This window comes from Leucopleurus acutus, assembly GCF_964270905.1.
Source record: "Leucopleurus acutus genome assembly, chromosome: 16".
In the NCBI taxonomy this organism is placed as follows: Eukaryota; Metazoa; Chordata; class Mammalia; order Artiodactyla; family Delphinidae; genus Leucopleurus; species Leucopleurus acutus.
This window is the reverse complement of record NC_139158.1, coordinates 20,048,776-20,071,073: the sequence shown is the minus strand read 5'-3', so window position 1 is coordinate 20,071,073 and position 22,298 is coordinate 20,048,776. Positions and strand designations below refer to the sequence as shown.

The 22,298-nt window shown below is 42.8% G+C and overlaps 1 protein-coding gene across 2 annotated transcripts in view; it reads left to right on the top strand.

Annotated features, from left to right (window-relative positions):
• PRKCB (protein kinase C beta) overlaps window positions 1-22,298 on the top strand; it is a gene marked incomplete at both ends in the record, with an annotated part of 312,013 nt that overhangs the window by 110,846 nt on the left and 178,869 nt on the right. For both annotated transcript variants that reach the window (XM_082856532.1, XM_082856531.1), the window contains one exon: window positions 20,537-20,619. In XM_082856532.1, coding sequence (XP_082712658.1) covers window positions 20,537-20,619 — 83 coding nt within the window. The remainder of the gene's footprint in view (window positions 1-20,536; window positions 20,620-22,298) is intronic.

Sequence of the window (22,298 nt, the reverse complement as noted above, 5' to 3'; positions counted from 1 at the left end):
GTTTTCTCCGGGTATATGCCCAGTAGTGGGATTGCTGGATTATATGGTAGTTCTATTTTTAGTTTCTTAAGGAACCTCCATGCTGTTCACCATAGTGGCTGTATCAATTTACATTCCCACCAACAGTACTGGAGGGTTCCCTTTTCTCCACACCTTCTCCAGCATTTATTGGCAATGGTTTTATATTGTTTTATGATAAAAAACAAGTGCGGGCCAAACCCAGGGAGCCCCGAGGCTGCCAGTTTGCAGCTCCCCACTGTAAGATGCTTTACCAATAGCTCTGGGAGGAGGGGAGTCTCTGCTCTGGACGCCAGCAGCTGGGCTGATGTCAAGGTCATCGGTGCAGAGGGCACCTCCTCTCTCTCCCCTGGGGAGGTTCCCGTGCCTTTTCTGCCCACAGTGCAGATGACACTGCTACGTTGCAGACTGCAGGCAGCGAGATAGAATATTCCTTCTCTCATCCTTCCTTCGGACAGCAGCTGTGGCTGGGTTCCCAGGCCCCATACAGCATATATCAGAAGGACAGAAGCAGTGCACATAGTTACCCATGGGGGCAAGAGGCTGGTGGTGGTGGCAGTGGTGACGTTCAGAAAATGCAGTGGGAAGCAGCCTTTGAAGCCAAAGAATTAATTATCTTTGTTGACTGCATCTTTTAAAAGTGGAGAACTGATTTAAAAGCCTGTGTGGGGAGGATTGGGAATAGGTTTGAGGAGAAAAGAACTTTAGGATGCTATCAGGAGTAATTCTGACAGCAAGAGGTTTTTGGAGAGGGAGTGGTGAGATTCCGGGGAAAATGTGAGAAAAGGTCATGGAGGTACTTCGTGTTCGGTGTGCACGGTGCTTCAGTGCTCGCTTTTACATGTGGTTACCTGTAAGTGGGGCGTGTGCTCCCTGGTTTGCCTCAGTCTTCACCACCCCCTATTGTACTTCAGCCACTTGCTTAACTCATTTCTGCCACTAGCCTTACCTTCATAGGTCTTAGAGCTAGTGGCCTCTGCTCTGAGGAAGCCATATGGCAGAGTGCTTGAGATGGTGGACTCAAGGCTCAAAAACCAGCCTCATCTGCCTCTTATTAGCCGTGTGTCTCTGGACAAGTTTTTCTACCTTTGTGATTGTACCTGTCAGGATCTCAGCAGGAAACAGAAATCCCTCAGGCAGCTTCAATGAAGCAAGTTTAATGAAGGGATTATTCAACACCTCTAGGGAGGAAGAAGCAAGTGGAGGAAATAGCGTGGGGACTGTGGAGCTAAGGAAGAAAGGCTTGCCAGCGTGAACGGTGGCCCTGGAGGGATGTAACTGCTTCCCGAATGGCAGCACCAAGGCAAGGAGGAAGGGGAGGAAGTACCCCAGCCTCTATCCTCTCCAGTCACCTGTTTGTCCCACCCATTGGCTGAGCCCAGCTGGAAACCAGGAGGCAGGGGGACTAGGTGATTAATTCTGCAGGGGTTAGCCCTCCAGGGCTCAGATCATAGCAGAGTCCGGTGAAGAATGGATCTGGGCGTCCGGTGAAGAATGGATCTGGGCGGGGAGCAGGGAAAACGGGCACACTGATCCTTGGTTTCCTAATCTTGAAAGTGGAGGATAATATGGCAGCCTGCCCCAAAACGTTCTTGAAATACTCACTCAGGGACGTGCCTGCCCAGTAAATGCTGAGACTCAGTGTGGGTCTCAAGGCATTCCTAGGGGCTGAGGGTCCAGAGACAAGGGTTCTGTGTGCTGTCTCTCCATAAAATTTTCAGATGAAGGAACCTTCCTCTCCATCCCCTGTAATGGGGACCTGGGGTAATGGCTTCTTTTGGGGGGAGTACAGGTGGAGGGTAGCAGTTAAGCATTAAGACTCTGGAGCCAGATAATCTGGGTTCCAGCCTGACTGTCAAGTTACTTAACTTCTCAAGCCTCATTTTTTTCACCTGTAAAATGGGGCTGTTAGTAATTCCTCTCATTGGGTTGTGAGGATTAAATGAGTTAATCTATGTAAAGGGCTTAGAACAGTGCCTGGCACATAGTAGACAATCAATAGATATTAACTACTGTTGCTGTTTCCATCTCCCCCTTCCTTCTCCCCCCACCTTCTTCTTCTTCATCGTCATCATTATCATCATCATCATCATCAGTATGGGTTAACTCCAAGCAAAACTGACCTGTTGTCCATAGAGAATTTCCCACTGGATGGAGTCCATCCACCAGCCCTCTCGGGAGCTTCATTGATCATACCATTATGCTCTCATCCTCCCACAGATATGATATTTCAGGGAGTGATTGATGGGTGTGTGTGAGTGTACGTGGGGAGGGGTGGGCTTGTGCCTGACTCCGGGGACACAGTGCTTTGTTATGCAGAATAGCTTGCCTGTCATCCCACTACGAGCCCCTTCCTTGAAAAGTTCCGGGCTATTTTTGAAGCCCTCATGGCTCACATGTTCCTTTCTCCGTCATGTCAATGCCAGTACAGAAACATCAGAACCTTTTGGCAGAGTATAAAGCAAAAGAGATTTCAAAGTGCATGGAGGATGAGTGTTGCTCAAATGACAGGGTATTAAGACGTGACAAGAATGCTGAGTTTCGAGACTGCAGCAGCTTGTGCGTTTGTATTTAGATCTTGTTGGATTTCTTGGGAAATCAGTGGAGGTGCCAAAGGCTAACGTCATCTCTAAGAAGGCACCAAAGGGTAGAAACACCCCGTGACCCTCCCCCGCGGTAAACACACTCCGGAAGATCAGTAAAGGATGCCTGAGTGAGTGGGTGGTTGCCCGGGCAACTCCTGGACTCTGGGCCACAGGGTTCTGCAGGTGAAATAGCTGGCGATGGAGGGAAGCACATCAGCGCTGGCTGCCCTGGAGCTTTGCTGCTGATGCAAAGCCCCACGCTGGAGTCTCACAGCGTGCGGGCCAGCATGTGGATCTGAGCGTGAAGGCACCAAACCCTCACCGTTGGTACATTTTATTACAAACGTAATATTTTATTTACCCTTCCTGTTCTTCCCTGAAGGGCAGAGAATGACCTTGGGGACAGGTAGGCCTGAGTCCCAGTCCCTCCTCTGCCTCTTACTAGCTCTTTAATCTTGGGCAAGGTAGCTTTAAGATTCCGGGAATCTTTCTGAACCACTGTTTCTTCATTTGAAAGGAATTGCTGCAGCCCTTATGGGATTAGAGATCATGGTGTCGCACGGTCCCTGGGACTCAAAAACTGTTTGTGGAACTGCCCTGTTGTATTAAATGCTCAAATAGTCCCAAAGGGAGGATAAGTAGACCTGCTTCCACAAATGGGGAGACTTAGGTGCAGAGTGACATGTGCACACTGCACTGGGTGAGCACTGGGGCCTGAGTCTCCAGGCCTTCCTCTGAGGGAGGCAGTATGGAGTAGTGGTTAGGGCTCACCCACTCTCTGGAGTCCCTTGGCAGGTTTTCTAAACCTCCGTAAGTCTCACTTTTTCTCCCTGTGAAGTGGGGGATAGTCATAGACTTGCTTTCTATAGTTGTCGTGAGGGTTACACAAGATAACCTTACAAGCACTTAGCATGTGCTTGTGGGATAGTAAGCGCTCAATAAAGTTGCTGTTGTTATTGCTCGTAGTATTACTGGTGGTGCAGTAATAGTAACAGTAGTAGTTGTTGCAGTCGTAGTAGTGGTAGCAATAGTGATAGTACGGTTCCGCTGGTTTGTGAGTGTTGACCTCTGGCAGCATTGCAAATCTTTGCCCTTTTTCTCCCCTCCTCTGAGGACAGTGTCTAGCTACCCTCCACGAGATCCTTTCTCTAGGGCCACCATTCTCCACCCTTCTCTGCCCTGCCCTGTGTCTGGGGAGGTAAACCCCAGTGGACTGCATCTCCTGGACTCCCCTGCTGATGGCTTTTGTCCTGAGTTGGGCCAATGGGAGGTGGCAGCCAGAGACTAGAGGGCAGGAGGAGAGAGAGTTTGGGGTTATTTCCACCCTCTGCTCCCTCCCTCCATCTCTGGCCTCCTTCTGCAGTGACAGCTCCTGGCCAGCGGTCCCTCTTCCTTGGTTTCACCTCTCACTAGGCTCTTGTTATTCTTTTTCATTAGATGATACCTGTAGCCCTAGGTGTGGTAACAGTTTTCCACAGTTGCTAGTGTTTTTTAATTGAACATCTAGAGTGAATCCCAGTTCTTGCTGAGACCCCAAGAGACCTATACACCTATTAAAAAATAATGTATTGGATTGTTTTCATTCTAAAAAATAAAGTGCTACAACCATTTTGGGAAAAAGTGGCAGTTTCTTACACAGTTAAACATAGAATTACTGTATACCATTGTTAGGTATGTACCAAGATAAGTTAAATTATATGCCCACACAAAGACAAATGAATATTCATAGCAACTTTATTCATAATAGCCAAAAACTGGGGGGAAAATCCTCAAATGTCAATCAACAGATGAATGTATAAACAAACCCGGGAATAACTATATAATGGAATACTACTCAGCAATGAAAATGAACTAACTACTGATGTTGACAACTGCATTATTAATCATTAATAATCAAAACATTATTCTGAGTGAAAGAAGGCAGACACAGAATAGTACATACTGTGTGATTCCATTAATCTGTGCTAACAGAAAGCAGATCAATGGCTGCTGAAGGCTGGGGCTGGGGTGAGCGGATTTGACTGTAAAACGGTGCAAGGGAACTTTTGGGGTGATGCAAATGTGCTCTTGATTGTGGTTGGTTACACGGGTGTAACGCATCTGCCAGAACACATCAAACTGTACATCTAGAACGGTATATTTTATAGTATATATTTTTTCTCATAGATTTAAGATTTCTATATAATGTTGAAAAACTGCACAAATTTGTATGGAATAAAGCCCAGAAAAATGAAAACTATAGATTGAATAGTAATCTAATTCACCCTAGTATGTATGACAAAGTAGGGGAAATTTGGGTACCATAATTTCTCTCTTCATGGTGTTGGACTTAAATCAGTTGAAATGTATTTCCATACTATAATTTAAGCTTCAGTGAAAGTTTGCTTAATTCTTTGTCTAGTGAAAAAAACCCCAACCTCATGAAGCTTATTAAATTCTACATTTGCTTTATTATTTTAAAATATTAGAGGAATAAAGAATTATAAAAAGAAGACCCCAAAGTCCTTATAACCAGACATCACTCCCCCCATCAACATTTCAGGTGTTATGTGTTTCCTTCCAGTTTTTTTTTTTCTTCTTCTTCTGTACTTAGGTTTTCTACCCTCAGCAGACTTATTCAAATAAAAAAGAAAGCAAGTGCAAAGTCTCCATCGTGAGGGCATTTTTGTTATGACTTTACTTGCCTCAGGGCACCTAGCATAATGGTGAGGAGGTTGTATCCTTCATCCCAAATATATTGGGAGGAAATGAAAATGTTTAGTCTGCAGAAGGGGAGATGGGTCGGGTTGGGGTGGGACACGGTCGTTGGCTTCAAATCTCTATCAGTCAGTCAGTCAATTAAATATTATTGAACTTCTTTCATGTGCCAGCACCAGTAGTGGTATGGTAGTGAACACAGCATGTGGTTCTTCTGCTTGGAGTTAGTCTGGGAGGGAAGGGTGTTATTCTTAATAGTAATAACAACAATGGCAATAGCAGTCACTAATATTTATGATGAACCTACTATGTGCCAGGTATTAAGGCTTGTTTTTTCTGTTCAAGTTTTTAATATGTCGTTCTGTTTAATCTCCCAGCACTCTATGAGTAGGTACTCTTTTTATCCCCATTATATGATTGGAAATAATAAAGTGGCTTAGAAAGTTTCAGGCCAGTGGGATTGCACAATAAGCAGGTTAAACCTAGGCTGGTGGGTCAGGAGAACTGGAGGAAATGGCATCTCATCTGAGATCTGAGGGATGACAGGCATTAGAGAAACAAGATGACAGCTTCGGAGAACACAGACAGGGGCTATTTTTGCACTGAGGGAAGTAGGCTGTTTTGAGTGATAATTTGGGGTCAGGTGTGACAGAATTGGTGACTGAAAGTGAGTAGTGAGGGAGAAGCCAAGGGTGGCTCCCAGGATGAGTAAGCGGAAACATCAGAAGTGAGGCAGAAGTTTAAACTAAGTAGCATTTAGATTCTCACCAGAGATCTTGATTATTTTCCCCCCTCTGTCAAAAATACAAATGCTGCATTCAGAGGATTAATGTCAACATAATCCTTATTTTTTTCCTGTGAACACCGATGAACCTCTGAAAACCGGAAAAACCTTGACTCTATTACCTTTAGTTAATTCTTTAAGTTTGGGTTCAGAGGTGAGGTGCTACAAACGTCTAATGTAAAGAACACAAGTGTGTCCCTGAAATAGAACAATAACAACTTTGTTTCCTCAACACACTCGTTTCCAGGGTTGAACTGAATTTAAGGTGGATTCAAATGGAGACTAAATTAGTTGAAACACCAAGCATTTTCCTAAAATTCCCTTTTTACTTCCCTTTGATGATCTTTGATGATTTATGATGCTATTATTTGAATATTCAAATCCCTTTTTGTAGAGTCTGGGAAGCATAAATAAAAGTAGGGATGGAAACAAGGGACTTCGTTTTTTGTGTATATATCTTCACTGTTACCTGTGCTAAGGTTGTGGTAAAGAAAAATATATCAATACGCTTGGAAAATTTTCAGCTTTACAGATATCAGGTTACTTTATGTGAATTTAAACTTGTCTAATAACAGGGCGAAGGAGAAGGAATGTAAATGTTATGAATTTAAAAAATTGGATACTACATGATTTTTTCAAAGACCTTTTGAATGTAACCATCATTTCCTCTAAAGTATATATCTTATCATATTTAATAAATTGTTTTATAAAAGCAGCAACAACAGAAATGAGGCAGAAGAACAAGGACTTGGTTTGGGGCAACTTCAGTCTGAGATCCAAATCGTGGTGCTGAGCAAGTAGGGGAGAGCTCTTGGCCGACAGGTGCAAATTTGGGGGTCACCCGCATGAACAGATTTTTAAGTCTGTAGATTGACAAGATGGCCTGGGGAGAGAGTGTCCACAGGGAAGAGACCAGCACCTGGGACAGACCTTTAAGGAATTCCAGTAGGTTAAGGGGTAGGGAGAACAGGAGGAGGAGCCAGGAAAAGGGGAAGGGGCCACGGAGGGCAGGGTCGCGAAGTTACAGGGAGGCTGAGTTCCGTGCAGTCTAAAGAACTTTCTAGTGTTAGAGTTGTTCTTAGGAGCTGGAGCAATCCTTGTCCTGGAGGTGTGCAATGAGAGGCTTGGTGACCAGCCCTCAGGGATGTCGTAGAAGCGGGTGACATCAGATGTCTTTGAATTGGCCGGAGTTGTTCGGTTCTTTGTAAGCAATAAAAATTGACTGTAGGTGTCTTAAAAAGCAAGTGGAAAGGTGTGGGTTTCTACATTCACGCAGTGCCAGGCCTCAGAAAGAACAGGGTCCAGAAGAATGGACCCTGAACAGTGGACCCTGGAACAGGGTCCAGGACAGTGGCTCTTGGATCTAGGTGGCAGGAACTAATGGGCTACCTTCACGTGGCAACACTACTGATTCAAGAATCAAATTCCAGCAAGAGTTTGATTGGCTGATCTTGGGTCACGTGCCCCCTAACCCCCCACCCCCTTGGCCAGGGCAGAGCTGGGCACCTTGATTGACAGCACCACCAAGACTGCACATCATGGAGCAAGGCTGGTTTCCCAAAGGGAAATCAACATGCCACTTACCAGAACGGAGAATGCATGCTGTGCAGGCAAAACCAACAGACGCCCACTATAATCTCCATGGCCCTGTCTTTGACTGGGTGATACTTGCAATGTTCACATAACAGCCCACCCCTCCTTGCGGAGCTGTTGCTAGTGTTTTGCCTGTTGGAGGATTAAGTTTCTCTGTTTGCTTTTTAGAGTGAGTTAGGGGACTGGGATTGACATGAATTTGTCTCTGGGCTTCAAGCCACTAGCTCTGGAGGCACAATTTGGCAGATATGACTCATGTTATTTCTTGACATGACAGTCAAGAAAAGACTTGGCCTTGTGGCTATGTGGCCCCTCCTTCATGAGCAAGGGTAGGAGCTGGTAGTAGACAGATGGTATAAATCTCTGTTGCATCAGCGAGGTGGGTGTGCCCATCCTACAGGCACTTACTGAAAAGAAGCCCAAGTGACAGGCGCCTGTGGGTAAAGGAGACCTGTCAAATCTTATACCTCCTGGTATTTTCTCTTACCTGAGCAAACTCCTAGGTGCAGCCATCCTCACAGGACTACGATATTTACAGGAATAAGGGCAGGGTGAGACACTGTATCCCATCTTTCCTCAATCCACCAACACAGACTGATCGAATTGAATGTTCTTAATATCAAGCCCCTAAATAAAAGAGAAAAGAGGTCTATTTACAGGAACACATGAAACACAGGAGAAAAGAGGGGCCCTCCCTGCCCATCCTCTAACTTCTCACCTTTGCTTTATTAGTCATACGTTCTTTGGTCTCAGGAAACAAAAACCCAATTCAAGTTGCTTTAGACGAGGAGGGATTTGTTGACTTATACAGAAAAGTCAAGGGGTTCTCCCTTCAGGCTTGGCTGAATCCAGGCGCTCATATGTGGTTATCAGATACCTGTTGGCTCTGCTTTTCTCTTTGTTGGTTTCATTCTCAGGAAAGCTTTTCCTTAGGGATAATAAAGATGGCAGATGCAGACTCATTCCCCACCAGCTTAGCAGTACTGCTGGAAAGTAAATCTTCTTTCCTAATAAATTCCAGCAAGAGTCCTGAAGTTGATTCTCGTTGGGCGCCTTGAGTCACATGCCCATCCCTGAATCCACACTGTGGCCTGGGTCCTATGTCCACCCTGGGAACTGGGCGTGAGGGCATCCTTAGCCAGCTCACAGGAACTGGGGATCAGATGCCCCAAATAGAAGCAGAGAGGATGGATGCTGGTTGGGCATGTTCACCACACTTGGTTTCGGGACCAGCTCTTCTCCTGGTCTGAGAGCTCTAGGGTGGGATGTAGCTGGTGAATGAAGGGATGTTGATGTTTCCCCTCAGGCCATGGCATTTTGTCTTACTGCCCCCGCCTTTGGGGCCTGATCAAAATGGGGAGGCCAAGGGGTCAAGAACAGTCTCCATGTGTTATCCAGACAAGCAGGATATTCCCAGCAGCTGTCCTGTCCAGGCCCTTCTCCCCAGGGTTGGTGTAGCAGAAGGTGGTGGTGTGGGGCAGCTGTCTTCTCATGGGTTTGTTTGCTTCTGAGGCCTGTCCTTTCCCTCTCGTTGGCTCCGCTGCTTTATGTGGCTCAGTTAGATAAATCTGGCAACATTAGAAATGCAAACACTCCTTTCCTGCATTTGCTGGCCGCTGCAAGCCTATTGCTTTTGCTTCTGAATTCTCTCTGTAGCGCTGGGCTGTTGCTAAACAAATGAAGTTTGTTCCTGCTTCCTCCTCTTTTACAGGAGGCACTCATCATCATCATCACAATCTTGCAAATTCCCCTTAAGTCTGGGTAAATAAATGGTAGCCCCATATGATGGAATAAGATGCAGTTATGGAAACAGGATGAGGTCGTTCTCTACATACTGAGGTAGAATGGGCCTCCAGCTGTGCTAGTTGGGGAAAAAGCATGGGTAGAGTGTGCAGATCAGCAATGCTCTTCGACATTTGAGTCACCTGTTCCCAGCATCCCCCCAATAACTCAGAATCTCTTGAGGTGGGACTTGAGCCCTGATATGTTTCGAAAAGTCCAGATGACTCAGTGTGCAGCCAGGGCTGAGAACCAGAGGTATAGAATTGTATCATATGGTTGAAACAAAAGGAACATAGATAAAAAACAAGAAGGAAATAGAGAATTATACTACGTATATAGGTAGAGACTCACATGTGCTGACACACGTGCAGAGAATATCTCTAGAAGGATAGACAAGAAATAGTTCCCTCCAATAATGGAGTAGAGCAGTGATTCTCAACCATATGCTCATCTGTAATGTTTGAATTTTAAGCCATAAGCATGGTATATAGTTTTAAAAAGAAATCCTCACTGCACACCCAAGGCCGGCCAGGCAGGGCTGTGAGATGATTCTGAGCTCACGCAGCTTGGCTGTGCTGGGGCCAGCCGCCCACAGATGCACACGTACCACCCACCGCCCCGGCCACAGCTGCCTTCCTCTTGACTCAGCCGTGGTGGGTGATTTCTGAGTGAGGGGGTGACCAAAAAAGTCCAATCATTCATTTATTCATTCATTGTTAATGCACTCATTCATATTTTTATTAAGAATTAGATATGGGGCAGGTACCTGCCAAGCACGTGAATCTGGTCTCATCCTCACAACTACATGTGAAGTAGGTGATCTTATCCCCATTCTGTGGTTGGGGATATTTTAGCTCAGAGATAAGAAGTAATCAAGGTGAAAGTATTTGAGTCAGGAAGACCAGCTAAAACAGAGCTTGTAAACCGGTGGGACTCAGATGTCTTTGGATGTTCTGCACAGAGCTTAAAAAAATTCCCATCCGGCAACACCGGACTAGCGCTCACAGGGCCACTGTTGAATGGAATTGAGCATCCCAGGGATGGACGTGTGCTCTCTAGTTCATCCCATCCACCCATCCCTGCTGTATTACACCAGGCTGGCTTCACTTAGTCACAAGGCCTGGCCTTTGTAGGCATTTAAGTTTGTAACCCCTGCAATAAAGTAGGTAGGATGAGCCAACCATTATCTGTCCCATGGGGCTCCTGAGCTGAATTATCCTGTGGAATGTGTCATTTCTACTCCAATCTGGCCTTCAGTCTGTTCGCTGGAGAACTGAGCTCTGTGCCTTGAATTTCCTTGTGGCCATCATGGGATGGGCTATTGGTAGTGATATATTTATGGTAGAAAGGGACAGTCATCCAGACTGGCAGGAGTGTGGGGTAATGGAGTGAGAGGAGATAAGAGTAAAGTTAGACGGTGGCTATATGTGGATGGATGGATGTCAGCCTGCGGTATTTGAACTTTATTCTTTAGGCCAGTGCTGTCCAATAATACTTTCTACGATGAGTGCCCAGTGTGGTAGCTTCTAGCCACATGTGACTATTAAGCACTTGAAATGTGGTTAGTGTGAACGAAGAACTGAATTTTAAATTTCATTTAATTAATTTCAATTGGCATAGCCCCATGTCACCTGTGGCTACCATATTGGACAGTGCAACTTTAGATGATAGGCAGCCAGTGAATGTGTTGGGGCAGGGAAATAATATCAAGCTGAGTTTTCACAGGATGAATTTTCCAGGAGTGTGTAGGCTGCAGGGGGTGGAGGGAAGTAGGTAGGAATAATATTGACAGTATTTACTATATGTTAGGCTCTTACTGTGTCCACACACTGTACTAAGATGACCTCATTTAATCCTCACAACAACTCTATGAGAAAAACACTGTTATTATTTCTATTTTATAGACTAGGAAACCAAGACACAGCAAGGTCAATGGACTTATTCCAGGTCACAGAGCTAACAAATAGTGGTGCCTGGTGTAGCGTCCGGGCAGCTTGGCTGCAGAGCTTGGACCGTAAGCCTCTAACCTGGAAGGAAGTAAATAAACCTTCATTGAGAGCTTACTTTGTGCCCTGATCCTGTGCATCTGTACACCATGTCTCATTTGGATATCATGGCAATCACATAACATTGGTGGTCTTATCTCCTCTGTGGTTATGGAAACTTTGTCTCATCAATTTCTGGGGAGACCAGTTAAGGTTCATTGCAAAATTCCACATCTGAGTTACTGAGGGCGGTTAGGGTGGAATCAGTGGGGAGTATACAGGAGGATATGGTATGAAAGATGTTGCGAAGGAAGAATCAGTAGGATTTAGCAATTGATTGGATGGCTGGGGTGAGGAAAGCGGGGGAGGATTTCTTCTGGAACAGTGAGATGAATGACAAACACAAATGCAGCCACGCCATGTGAGTTGAGAGTGTGGGCTCAAGAGAAAGACAAACCTGGTTTCAAATACAAGCATTGCCACCGACTAGCTGGACACCCTTGGGCAAGTCATGTCTCTTTGAGTGTCAGCATCCCTGTCGTTATAACGTGGATCAAAACACCTTCCTCACAGGGCCGTGATGTGGCTCAGGTGAATGGATGTGAAAGCCCTTCCAGACTCAAGTCCATGGCCATGTGAGTCACTCTTCTGAATGTCAGTGAGGCAAGGTGTTAGGTGGAGATGGTTACCAGGCCTTTCTGCCTTTGATCATGGAGATGTTTCCAGAAAGCATGTGGGGGAGCCCCACCTCATCTTGGACACTAGGCAGAATTTCGTGCCAGTGAGTCAGCTGGGAGGAAAGAGGGGTCCTCCCCGGCCATCGCAAAGCAAACTTGCCATGCTGGTGCCTCCAACTCAACTGCCTCTTTCCACCAAGCGCTTTGTGTGTGTTGTCTCATTTGAGCTTCACAACAGCCTTCTCAGAGTAGGTACTGCTATCATTCCCATTTTGGAGAAGGAGATGGAGGCTCAGAGAGGCATAGTAATAGTAATTGGGTTAGTATTGGCATAGTAATTGGGCTAATGTCCTTCAGTTTATGGCTCGTAAAATGAGGGTTCAAACTGAGGTCCATCTGATCCAGAGGCCTGGCCTGTAGCTCTTGCAGATTGTGGATTTCTCTCTCGAGAAACGTCTGTTTGGAGGCCTCCTGAGAGAGATGAGAGCTGAGGAGAGTGTTGAGGGTCCTTCTCTTTCTTCTCCCAACACAGACATCTGTAGCTAGTGCTGGGATATCTATCTCAGGTAATTATGGATTCGGGGACAAAGATTGCTTCCCAAAGATGTCAGTTTTCCATTTTAGACCGTGGTGAGAATAGGGTACAAGAGATGGATCCACTCCAAAGAGAGAAAATAAAAATTTAATGACTTCATCTAGTTCTCTTTGGATGCAACAAATAAATTATAATGGCTAGAGTTGGGCATTTGGGAGTGGGTGCAGTATGAGGTAGAGTTGGGGTCCCATTGCTTTCTGGGGCCAGATACTCCAGAGAGGTCTCCTGGGATCAATGAGCTGTTTCTGATCCTTGCCTGGTATATCAGTTTATTATTGCTGGTATAACAAATTACCATGAACTTAATGCCTTAAAATGACACAGATTTATTACCTTATAGTTCTGGAGGTCAAAAGTCTGAAAATGGGTCTCATGAGGCTAAAATCAGGATGTCTGCAGGGCTTCATTCCTTCTGGAGGCTCTAGGGGACAATCTGTTCCTTGCCTTTTCTAGCTTCTAGAAGCCATCCACATTCCTTGACTTGTGTTCCTTTCCAGCAATGACATCACTCCAGCCTCTGCTTTTATAGTCACACCTCCTTCTCTGACTCTTGAGTCTCCTGCCTCCCTCTAATAAGGACCCTTGTAATTACAATTAATTGGGCCCACCAGCATAATCCAGTATAATTCCCATTCTCAAGATCCTTCCTTCATGTAATCACATCTGCAGAGTCTATTTTGCCATGTAAAGTAACATAATCACAAATTCCAGGGATTAGGACGTGGACATCTTTGGTGAGGTTGGGGAAAGATGTTATTCTACCTACAGGCCTGTGACCTTTGTGATTTTACATGTAATACGGGAGGAGTGGAGGACGATAGTACTTGGGACCTTAATCTCATTCTCTGCTGGAGCCAAGTAGCAGCTTCCCCTTTTAAACAGGTCCTGCATGCATTCTCCCATCTGACCCTCAGCCATTTTCATTGCTTATCTGTCCCTTAGGCATTTGAGTTTGAGACCGCATTGTGTAGTCCTAAGAAAGCATGGCTACGGGTTGGATTCAGAGGGCTGCAGGCTGCAGGCTTTTAACCTCTACAGAGCAAGGAGTTATTGAATAAACTGTGAAGCATCTAGGAATTCTTGGCTCTTACGAGGTACCTGTTTGAAAGTAGGACCTGGTACGTGTTTCAGCAGCTCATTGAATGTTGGCTCTTATTTAAGAAAAGCTAGTTTTATCCTGAATTTGCCAAACAGAAATGTGGGGGTGTTTGTTTGTATCACAAAAGGGTTTAGTTTGTTTCTTTAAATAGCCAGCCCTACTACTTTTCTGTGAAGTGTTTTAGTTAGTGGGAAATGTGATTTGCAGAACTTTTCAGAAGCATGTTGTATAAAGTAAGTACCTGCACTGGAAGGTCATCAACTTTCCAGTCTGTTCCCAGCTTCTCTGTAGAGTATGCTGGAGTATAGCCAAGTCCCTTGGCATATTGAGTCTACCTTGGTAGGGATGGATTGTTTATTGTGTGGCTGATTGGAAGGCTGCCTGAAGAGACCTAGTTGATGACTGGTGTCTTCCTACCCCTGTCTATGGTGGTAGAATGTGGAAAGCCAGCCAGGAGCTACAGCTACCGTGAAGTTGGTTGGGCGTTCTTCTTTTTCTGTGGCTGATGATATTCATTCTTTTGTTCATTCATTCACCAAACATTTATTTACATATCAGTTATGTACCAGGAATTGTGGTAGACACTAGGAAACTAGAGATGAGCCCCCCTCCTTCCCTCAAAGAGAGTATGGATGAATAAGATCATAACTGATATTTTGGATATTTTGAAGAAAGGTTCTAGACTAAAGTAGTTGCTTATAAATGGTGAATGGTGGGCGGGGGGAGGAGAACTTTCCTAGACATCTCTGGGCTAAGGAAGAAATGAAAACCACAGTAATAGGCCACTTAGAAACTTAAAACAGTGATGGCACTAAATATAAAACATAGGATGCAGCCAAAGCTGTGCTTGAAAGGAAAGTTTTTAGCTTTAAAATCTTAAAACTTTTAATGAAGAAGAATGGGAAGAAATTAACTGAACAGTCAATTCAAGAAGCTTTAAAAAGAATAATGAAAAAAAGCAGCAGACATTTGTTGAATACTCATGATACGCTAGGCACAGTTCTGAGCATGGACTAGCTTGTTTAATTCTGACAACACCACTGTAATATGGGTATTATTATTATCACCATCATTTTTCAGAGAGAAAACTGAAACACAGGGAGCTAAGGTAATGTGCCCAAGTACTATAGTTTACAAATGATGAATGCATCCAAACCTGGCCATTTGACTCCAGATACTCCCCACTAATAAGGAATAAAAGTACAAATACAAATAAAAGAAGTAGGACAAGTGAGAGTAAAACTAACAATCAAGTAGGAAAAAAACAATAGAATTGAGAAATATGTCCATGATTTGCTTCTTTAAAATGAAAGAATAATAAAATAGACAACAAGGAAGATGACCCTCTGGAAAAAATAAAAAGAGAGATTCCCTAACAATACAATGTGAAGAAAGCATGAGAAAGGGCACAGCACCATCTCAGATAAGATGATGCAGTTGAAACACACTGAGAAGAACGCTATGGATAATTCCAAAGGAAAATATAAACTCCAAAAGTTAGTTTGAGGAGACAGTGAGGGAGAGGTGAAGCTGGTAAAAGCTCCAAATGGGACAGGACTGTCTGCTGTCATCCCTTTTATTCCACATTGTTCTGGAAATTCTTGACATGGAAATATAAGGGGAAAAAAAAGAGGCATATCTATCAGGGAGGAGAAGAGAAAAATGTTATTATTGGGGATAATATCATTCTCTACATGGAAAACTCAATGGAAGCAACTGAAAACCCACAAAAACTATTACAGATTTAAAAAATACTTACAAAATAAATACACTGAAAGTTTATTTCTTTCCTATTTGTAAACGGTAACCACTTGGAAAACAAAATGCGAAAAGATTTCAAAAATCATAATAGCGTAGAAAAAGGACCTCTCAGATAATACTAAGTGAGAAATTTGTAGAACTATAGAGAAAATTAAGACTTTATTGGGAGACATAAAATAAAATTTTAACAAAGGGACACCCTATTCCTGCTAGAAAGACTCATTGTTATGAAAGTGTTAATTACCAAAGTCCCAATAAATTTTTTTTTCTGGGGGTGGGAAATTTACTAAATATAATTCCAATAAAAATTACATCGGTTTATTTATTTGTTTGTTTATTTATGGCTGTGTTGGGTCTTCGTTGCTGCGTGCAGGCTTTCTCTAGTTGCAGCCAGTGGGGGCTACTCTTCATTGTGGTGCAAGGGACTTCTCTTGGCGGTGGCTTCTCTTGTTGCGGAGCACGGGCTCTAGGTGCGTGGGCTTCAGTATTTGTGGCATGTGGGCTCTGTAGTTGTGGCTCGCGGGCTCTAGAGCACAGGCTCAGTAGTGGTGGCGCACGGGCTTAGTTGCTCCGTGGCCTATGGGATCTTCCCGGACCAGGGCTTGAACCTGTGTCTCCTGCATTGGCAGGTGGATTCTTAACCCCTGCACCAGCAGGGAAGTTCCTCCGTCGGTATTTTTAAAAGCTTGATAAACCGATTCTAAAGTTCACTTGGAACTCTCCGTGACTGCCAAGAAAATGTTGAAAATAAGGATAATGAGGGAGGACTTGCCCAACCAAGATATAACATGTTATAAAGGTACTATAATTAAATCCCATATTGCTTTATTATAAGACAGATCAGTGGAACAGAACAGAAGGCCCAAAGACAGACCCCAGTGTATATAATTATTTAGCATATAATAAAGTTGGCATTTGAGATCAGTGGAGAGGGGATGAATTATTCAGTAAAAGATGCTGGCACAATGGATTACCTATTTGGAAAAAATGGCAAATTAGATTCCCATGTCATTTCAGATAATCAAGAAATTACAGATGATAAAAGAGTTTAAAGTGCAAATGATGCCATATAAAAGTTAGAAAAAAAGAATTGTATTTATAGGAATTTGGATCATATGGGAAGGTCTTTTGAAGTGTAGTTGGATTAAGTTTTCTTTGTCCATTTTTTTCTTTTAGTGGTCTGCAAGTTATATATAATACTTCTATTCTTATTTTTATTCCTAATTGTTAACACACATATTCAAACTTATAATGTCCTAAATGCGGTTTCTCAATACCTATAAACTCCTGAGGAATAAGACAAGACTCTTAGCATATTGCAATTTTATAGTCTTTTTCCCAACCCCATCTCTTATGACTTAAGTCTCTCTTCCCCTGCCCCGCTCTTCTTTTTGTTCTCTCTTTCACCACTGTTTGTTATGCCCCATTCATTCATTTTGTTGTTGTTTTGCGGAGTGTATATTCTCTATTACTTCTTTTGTGGGAAGTAAATTTTCCAAGTTCTTATATTCTGGAAATGTATTTATTTTGTACTTTCACTTGAATGCTAGGTTGGCTATGTATGGGGTTTTAGGTTCAAATGACTTTTTCTAAACCTTTGAAGACATTGCTCCATTGTATTCTAGAATTCAAAGTTGCAGACAAGAGATCTGGTGTTAAAATTATTTTTGTTCCTTTGTCAGTAATCTTTCTCCTCTTCTCTTCCTGCCACTGCTGGACACGTCCTCACAATGATCTCAGAGCCTTGAAAATCCTCACCGTTAGTTGTTTTTTTCATTCACATCTATTGACACTTGATAGTTTCTTTCAATTTAATGACTCAAATTCTTCTTAATCTTTAGAGGACTTCCTTCTATTTTCTTTAATTACACATTCTTTACCGTTCTCTCTGTTCTTTCCTGAGTATCCTTCTATATGGTTGTTAGAATTTTGGGATCTATCCTACAGTTTTGTATCGTTTCTTTTATTTTTTCTTGCTTTTTTGCAGAATCCAGGGAAAATCACTCAATTTAGACTCCAGTTTGCTAAGTTCCTCTTTAGCTGTCTCCATTCTGTATCAGCCCAACCATTGAGTTTCCAATTTGGGCAGTCATATTTTTCATTTCCTGACCTTTGTTTTTCTTCGACTCTTCGTTTTGTTTCAAAATGAAAGTGGGCTTATTTTCCCTGATTATATAATTAATACTCATTGTCAACATTTCAAACAATACAGATGTAAGATTGTAAGTAAAAATAATCTGTAGTCTGCCCAGAGATAACCATCAGTGGCATTTTTTGGCCACTGCTCATGTATTTCTCTCAGCAGTCACAGATAAACAGGCACAGAGAGGGACCACCCCCCCCCCCACACACACAGCACACACTGTTTGACACAAATGTCTTCAGACAAAGCATATATTATTTATAAAATACAGTAAATGCTAAAACAGAAAGGGGAGAAAGCAAAGGAGAAAGCAGTTGGCCCCTTTGGAACTCTTGTTTTAAACCACGAGCGTTTAAAATGTTTTTATTACAGAAAATATACGTAAAAGTAGAGAGATTAGTATAATGAATCCTTCTGTGTCCATCAGCCAGGGTCAGTAATGACCAGTCGAGACTCATTTTTTTTTCCCATCTATAACCCTCCCCTTTCTATCTCCTTTATGTCACACTGAATTATTTTGAATAGAATCATCTTATCCATAAAGATTATAGGATGTATTCTTAGAGGTAAGTATTCTTTAACAAAAATAATCATAATACCATTATTACATCAAAAATTATAATTCCCTAATATCAATGATTCTCTCATACCATCAAAAAGTGAATATATCCACTTTTCTGATTGTCTCATAATTTTAAAAAACTATTAGTTTGTTTAAATTAGGATCCAGACGAGGTCTACATATTGCATTTAGTTGATATGTTTCTTAAATCTCTTTGAATGTATGTTTCTCCTCTGCCCTGCTACTTTCCTCTTGCGGTTTTCCATTTTTGTTTGTTTGGTGGTTGTTGTTTTGAGCAGTTTTAGGCATATAGAAAAATTGATTGGAAAATACAGAGTTTCTGTATACTCCCTCAACCCCATTTCCACCCTAGTTCCCCCTATTATTAACATTTGCAAGTGAAATAAATCAAAAAGAGAAAGAGAAATACCGTATGAACTCACTTATATCTGGAATCTAAAACAAAAACCAAACCAAACCAAAACTAAAAAGCGAACTTGTAGATACAGAGAACAGATTGGTGGTTGCCAGAGGTGGGGGTGGGGAGTGAGTGAAATGGGTGAAAGTGGTCAAAATAAAAAGTTCTGGGGATGTAATATATAGAGAGTTGATTATAGTTAATAGTACTGTAGTGTATATTTGAAAGTTGCTAAGAGAGTAGATAAAAGATCTTATTACAAGAAAAAAATTATAACTATTTTTGGTGATGGATGGATGTTGACTTACAGTGATGATCATTTTGCTATGGTCATATATATATATATGTGTGTGTGTATATATATATAGGATCATTATGTTGCACACCTGAAACTAATATAATGTTATATCAATTATATCTCAATTTAAAAAATGAAGACATCTATATTCAATATCCTATGGCAAACCATAATGGAAAAGAATATTAACAAAAAAGAATGTAAAAAAAAAATGAAATGGCGTGCCTTAGAATCGTTAGGAGTATTAAATGAATTAATATATGTACAGTGCTTGTAAAGAATCTTGCATTAGTGTGGTACATTTGTTACAATTGATGAGCCAATAGTGATACATTGTTATTAATTAAAAGCCATTATTTATACTAGGGTTCACTTTTTGTTTTATATATTCTCTAAATGCAGCCGTCGCTACAGTATCGTCCAGAAGAGGACAGATGCTCTCCTCTCCTCTTCCAGTTTATTTGTTGAAAAAACATCTTGTAGCTTACCACATTCTTCTGTATTAAAATTTTGTTTTTTCTCACTGTGGTGTCATTTAAAATGCGTCTGTCACTTGTAGTTGCGGTAAATTGGTAGTTGGATGAAGATTCTTGAACTGATTCAGGTGTGATTATTTTGGCAAGAATACTTCACAGGTGGTAGGATTCTTCATAGCACTTTCATCAGCAGGCAGGTAGTGTCTTTTTCTGATGTTGGCAGCATTGATGATTGTTGCCCAGGTCCATTATATCACTAGTGGTAACCTTGAGGTTTCCTGTCCTGTTTTCATTTACTGAGAATGTCCTTTAGAGAGATTCTGAGCATGGTGCCCATCCTCCAGGAGTCCACAGTCTAGAGTTTATAAAAATAGATTTGAACAACAACAAAAAATAGTTGTATTTTGCATGTATTCTCTAATTGTCCCTCCCCCTAAGTAATATAGTCCCCAAATAGTGGAGCGTTTAACGCATACAAATTCAAACATATGTATGTACACATTTGGTTTCAAACTGCTAAAGTAACCATGTAAACATGTAGCCTGTTTCTTCCACTTAGTTGATGGTTGCTCCTGGGTGAGATGCAGGTGTGGGTCCGCCGTTCCTGCTCACTCTTTTTCTACATGCCCTTCACATTATGCATCTCTCTAAGTGTGATTCTAGTGATTAAATGTACATACTTCATAAGCGTTATGGACCTAAACACAAGCCAACAGCTAGCTTCCTGTGGTGCCCGATGTGAAAAACAACATTCTGTTCCAAAAGTAGTGGAAGATCATACAACTTAAGCGATCTTCACTAAAGTGTAATTTTGAGCATATGTGATCTTTTGAACCCTAGTTAACATTACAAGCGAAGTAATTTGCAAGTTGTAACATCCGTGTACCCAAGAGTTTGACTTCAATAAAAGACAAGGTGCAGAAGCTGAAGGCATTGTTTATTTTGGTATAAAGCCTTTACTTGTCGGGAAGTCCAGGTTTAACGATTTCTTCCTCTCTTCCCCTCCTTCCCTACTCTCCACTTTCCTTTTCCCCCACTCCTACCCTTATTTTATCTTTTGCAGTCTGCTGTTTTGTCGTGCACAAGCGGTGCCATGAGTTTGTCACTTTCTCCTGCCCAGGTGCTGACAAGGGTCCAGCCTCCGATGTAAGTAACGGGCCCCGGTCACCTCTCTCTGTCCACAGTCAATGCATCCTTTTGGGTATCTGTGAGTACATTGAGACAGAAAAGTCAGGATGTCATGGTCCTATAGCCTCTGAGACGATTTTCGTTTTAATGGGAAAGAACAAATCAACAAAACATTTTGAGAGGGGTGTGTGACTTCAAGAAACCAGCTAGTTTCCCTACTGTGATTCTGCAAAATGTCTTCATGTTTATGGCTGAGGCATGAGAGTGGTGGGCAGCGGCTAAATTTTTATGGCTACTATAAAAAGGTAGTTAGGATGGTACCTTACAGTGTACTTTTTAGCCCTTTGGTAGGGAATTTTTTGTACTAGGGCCCAAGAATTAGGAAGAAGTGAGCTTATCCTGCTACTGTGTACCCCAGAGTATGATTACTGCTGGTGGGACAAGGGATGCTTCTGGGTAAACCTGGCAATTTTTGTTTTGATCATTATGGATTTATTTTAATATGGATTGGAAAATGTGTCTAGTAATGGTTTTGCATTTATGGTGGGGATAGAAAATTTCCTATCTAGGGAAAGGTAGTTAGGTTAAATAAAAAATAAAGAGACTCAAGGAAAATATTAAGTGAATGGCAGCGTGAGTGCTCTAAGGATATGGCAAAGTCTTGGTGCAAGTTTACCAAAAGTTTGGGGTACCATGTGGATTGCCTACCCAACAGCCATTCCTAACCCCCACTCTTTTTCTGGCAGAGGCCACGTCTCATGCTAAAAGCTGAAGATGCCTGATACTTGTTTTCCCAGGCTCCCTTGCAGCTAGTGAGCGAGCACGTGACCCAATTCTGCTCAGTGGGAACTGCAGGGAAGTCTGGACAGGGCTTCTAGGAAGACTTTCCTTTCTGATAAAGGAAGACACTCCTTACTTTGTTCTGTTGGACATTTTTGTGGGAGGATATAATGCACAGAGTTGTGGCAACCATTTGAGTCAATGAGGGAGACACGGCTGACATCCTGAGCATGGCAGGGTGGAAGAGTTGAAGGGATCTGGGTCATCGATGACATTGGTGAGCTGCTGAGCCAACGCTGAGTTCTCTTAAGCCCAGACTCTGTATGTGAGATAAGAAGCACCTCTTATTGGTAAAGTTTCATTGTTTGCGTTATTCCTTTCCATGGAGCTGAAACTGTCCTGGACCTTCCACCATGCACACTCTTCCATTGGCCCAGTCATGAACTGCGTTCAGCGTACCCTCTGTGCAGCTGTCACCCCTGGTTCTCTTATTTTGTTCCTGCTTTGGTTCACCTTCCTGGAATTTTCCCCATTGGCTTTGTCTCCCACTGGTCCTGTCCTGGTCCCTTAGACTTGACAGCTCACCTGAGGTTGCGTGAAGTGGGTGGTGATAACTACCTCTGTTATTGCATATGTTCTTGCTGGCCTTCTGTAAGTGGTCATCTGCCATTTGGCTGCAAATCACGGGCATACCACGCACACTCTAGAGCTAATACTGAAGTGGCTTTGCTTGGAGACTGTGGTACTTGGGTTTAAAAACTCCAGGCAACAGAGAACAACCAAAGCCTTCACAGGCTCGTTTGCAGAGACAAAGATGGGACCATTCTTCATGTTCTCTCAGATCACACTCCCTGACCCTTTTAGTGCAATTCCATCTCTTGTCCCCAGGAAAGCAGGCAGGGAAGATTGGGGGGACA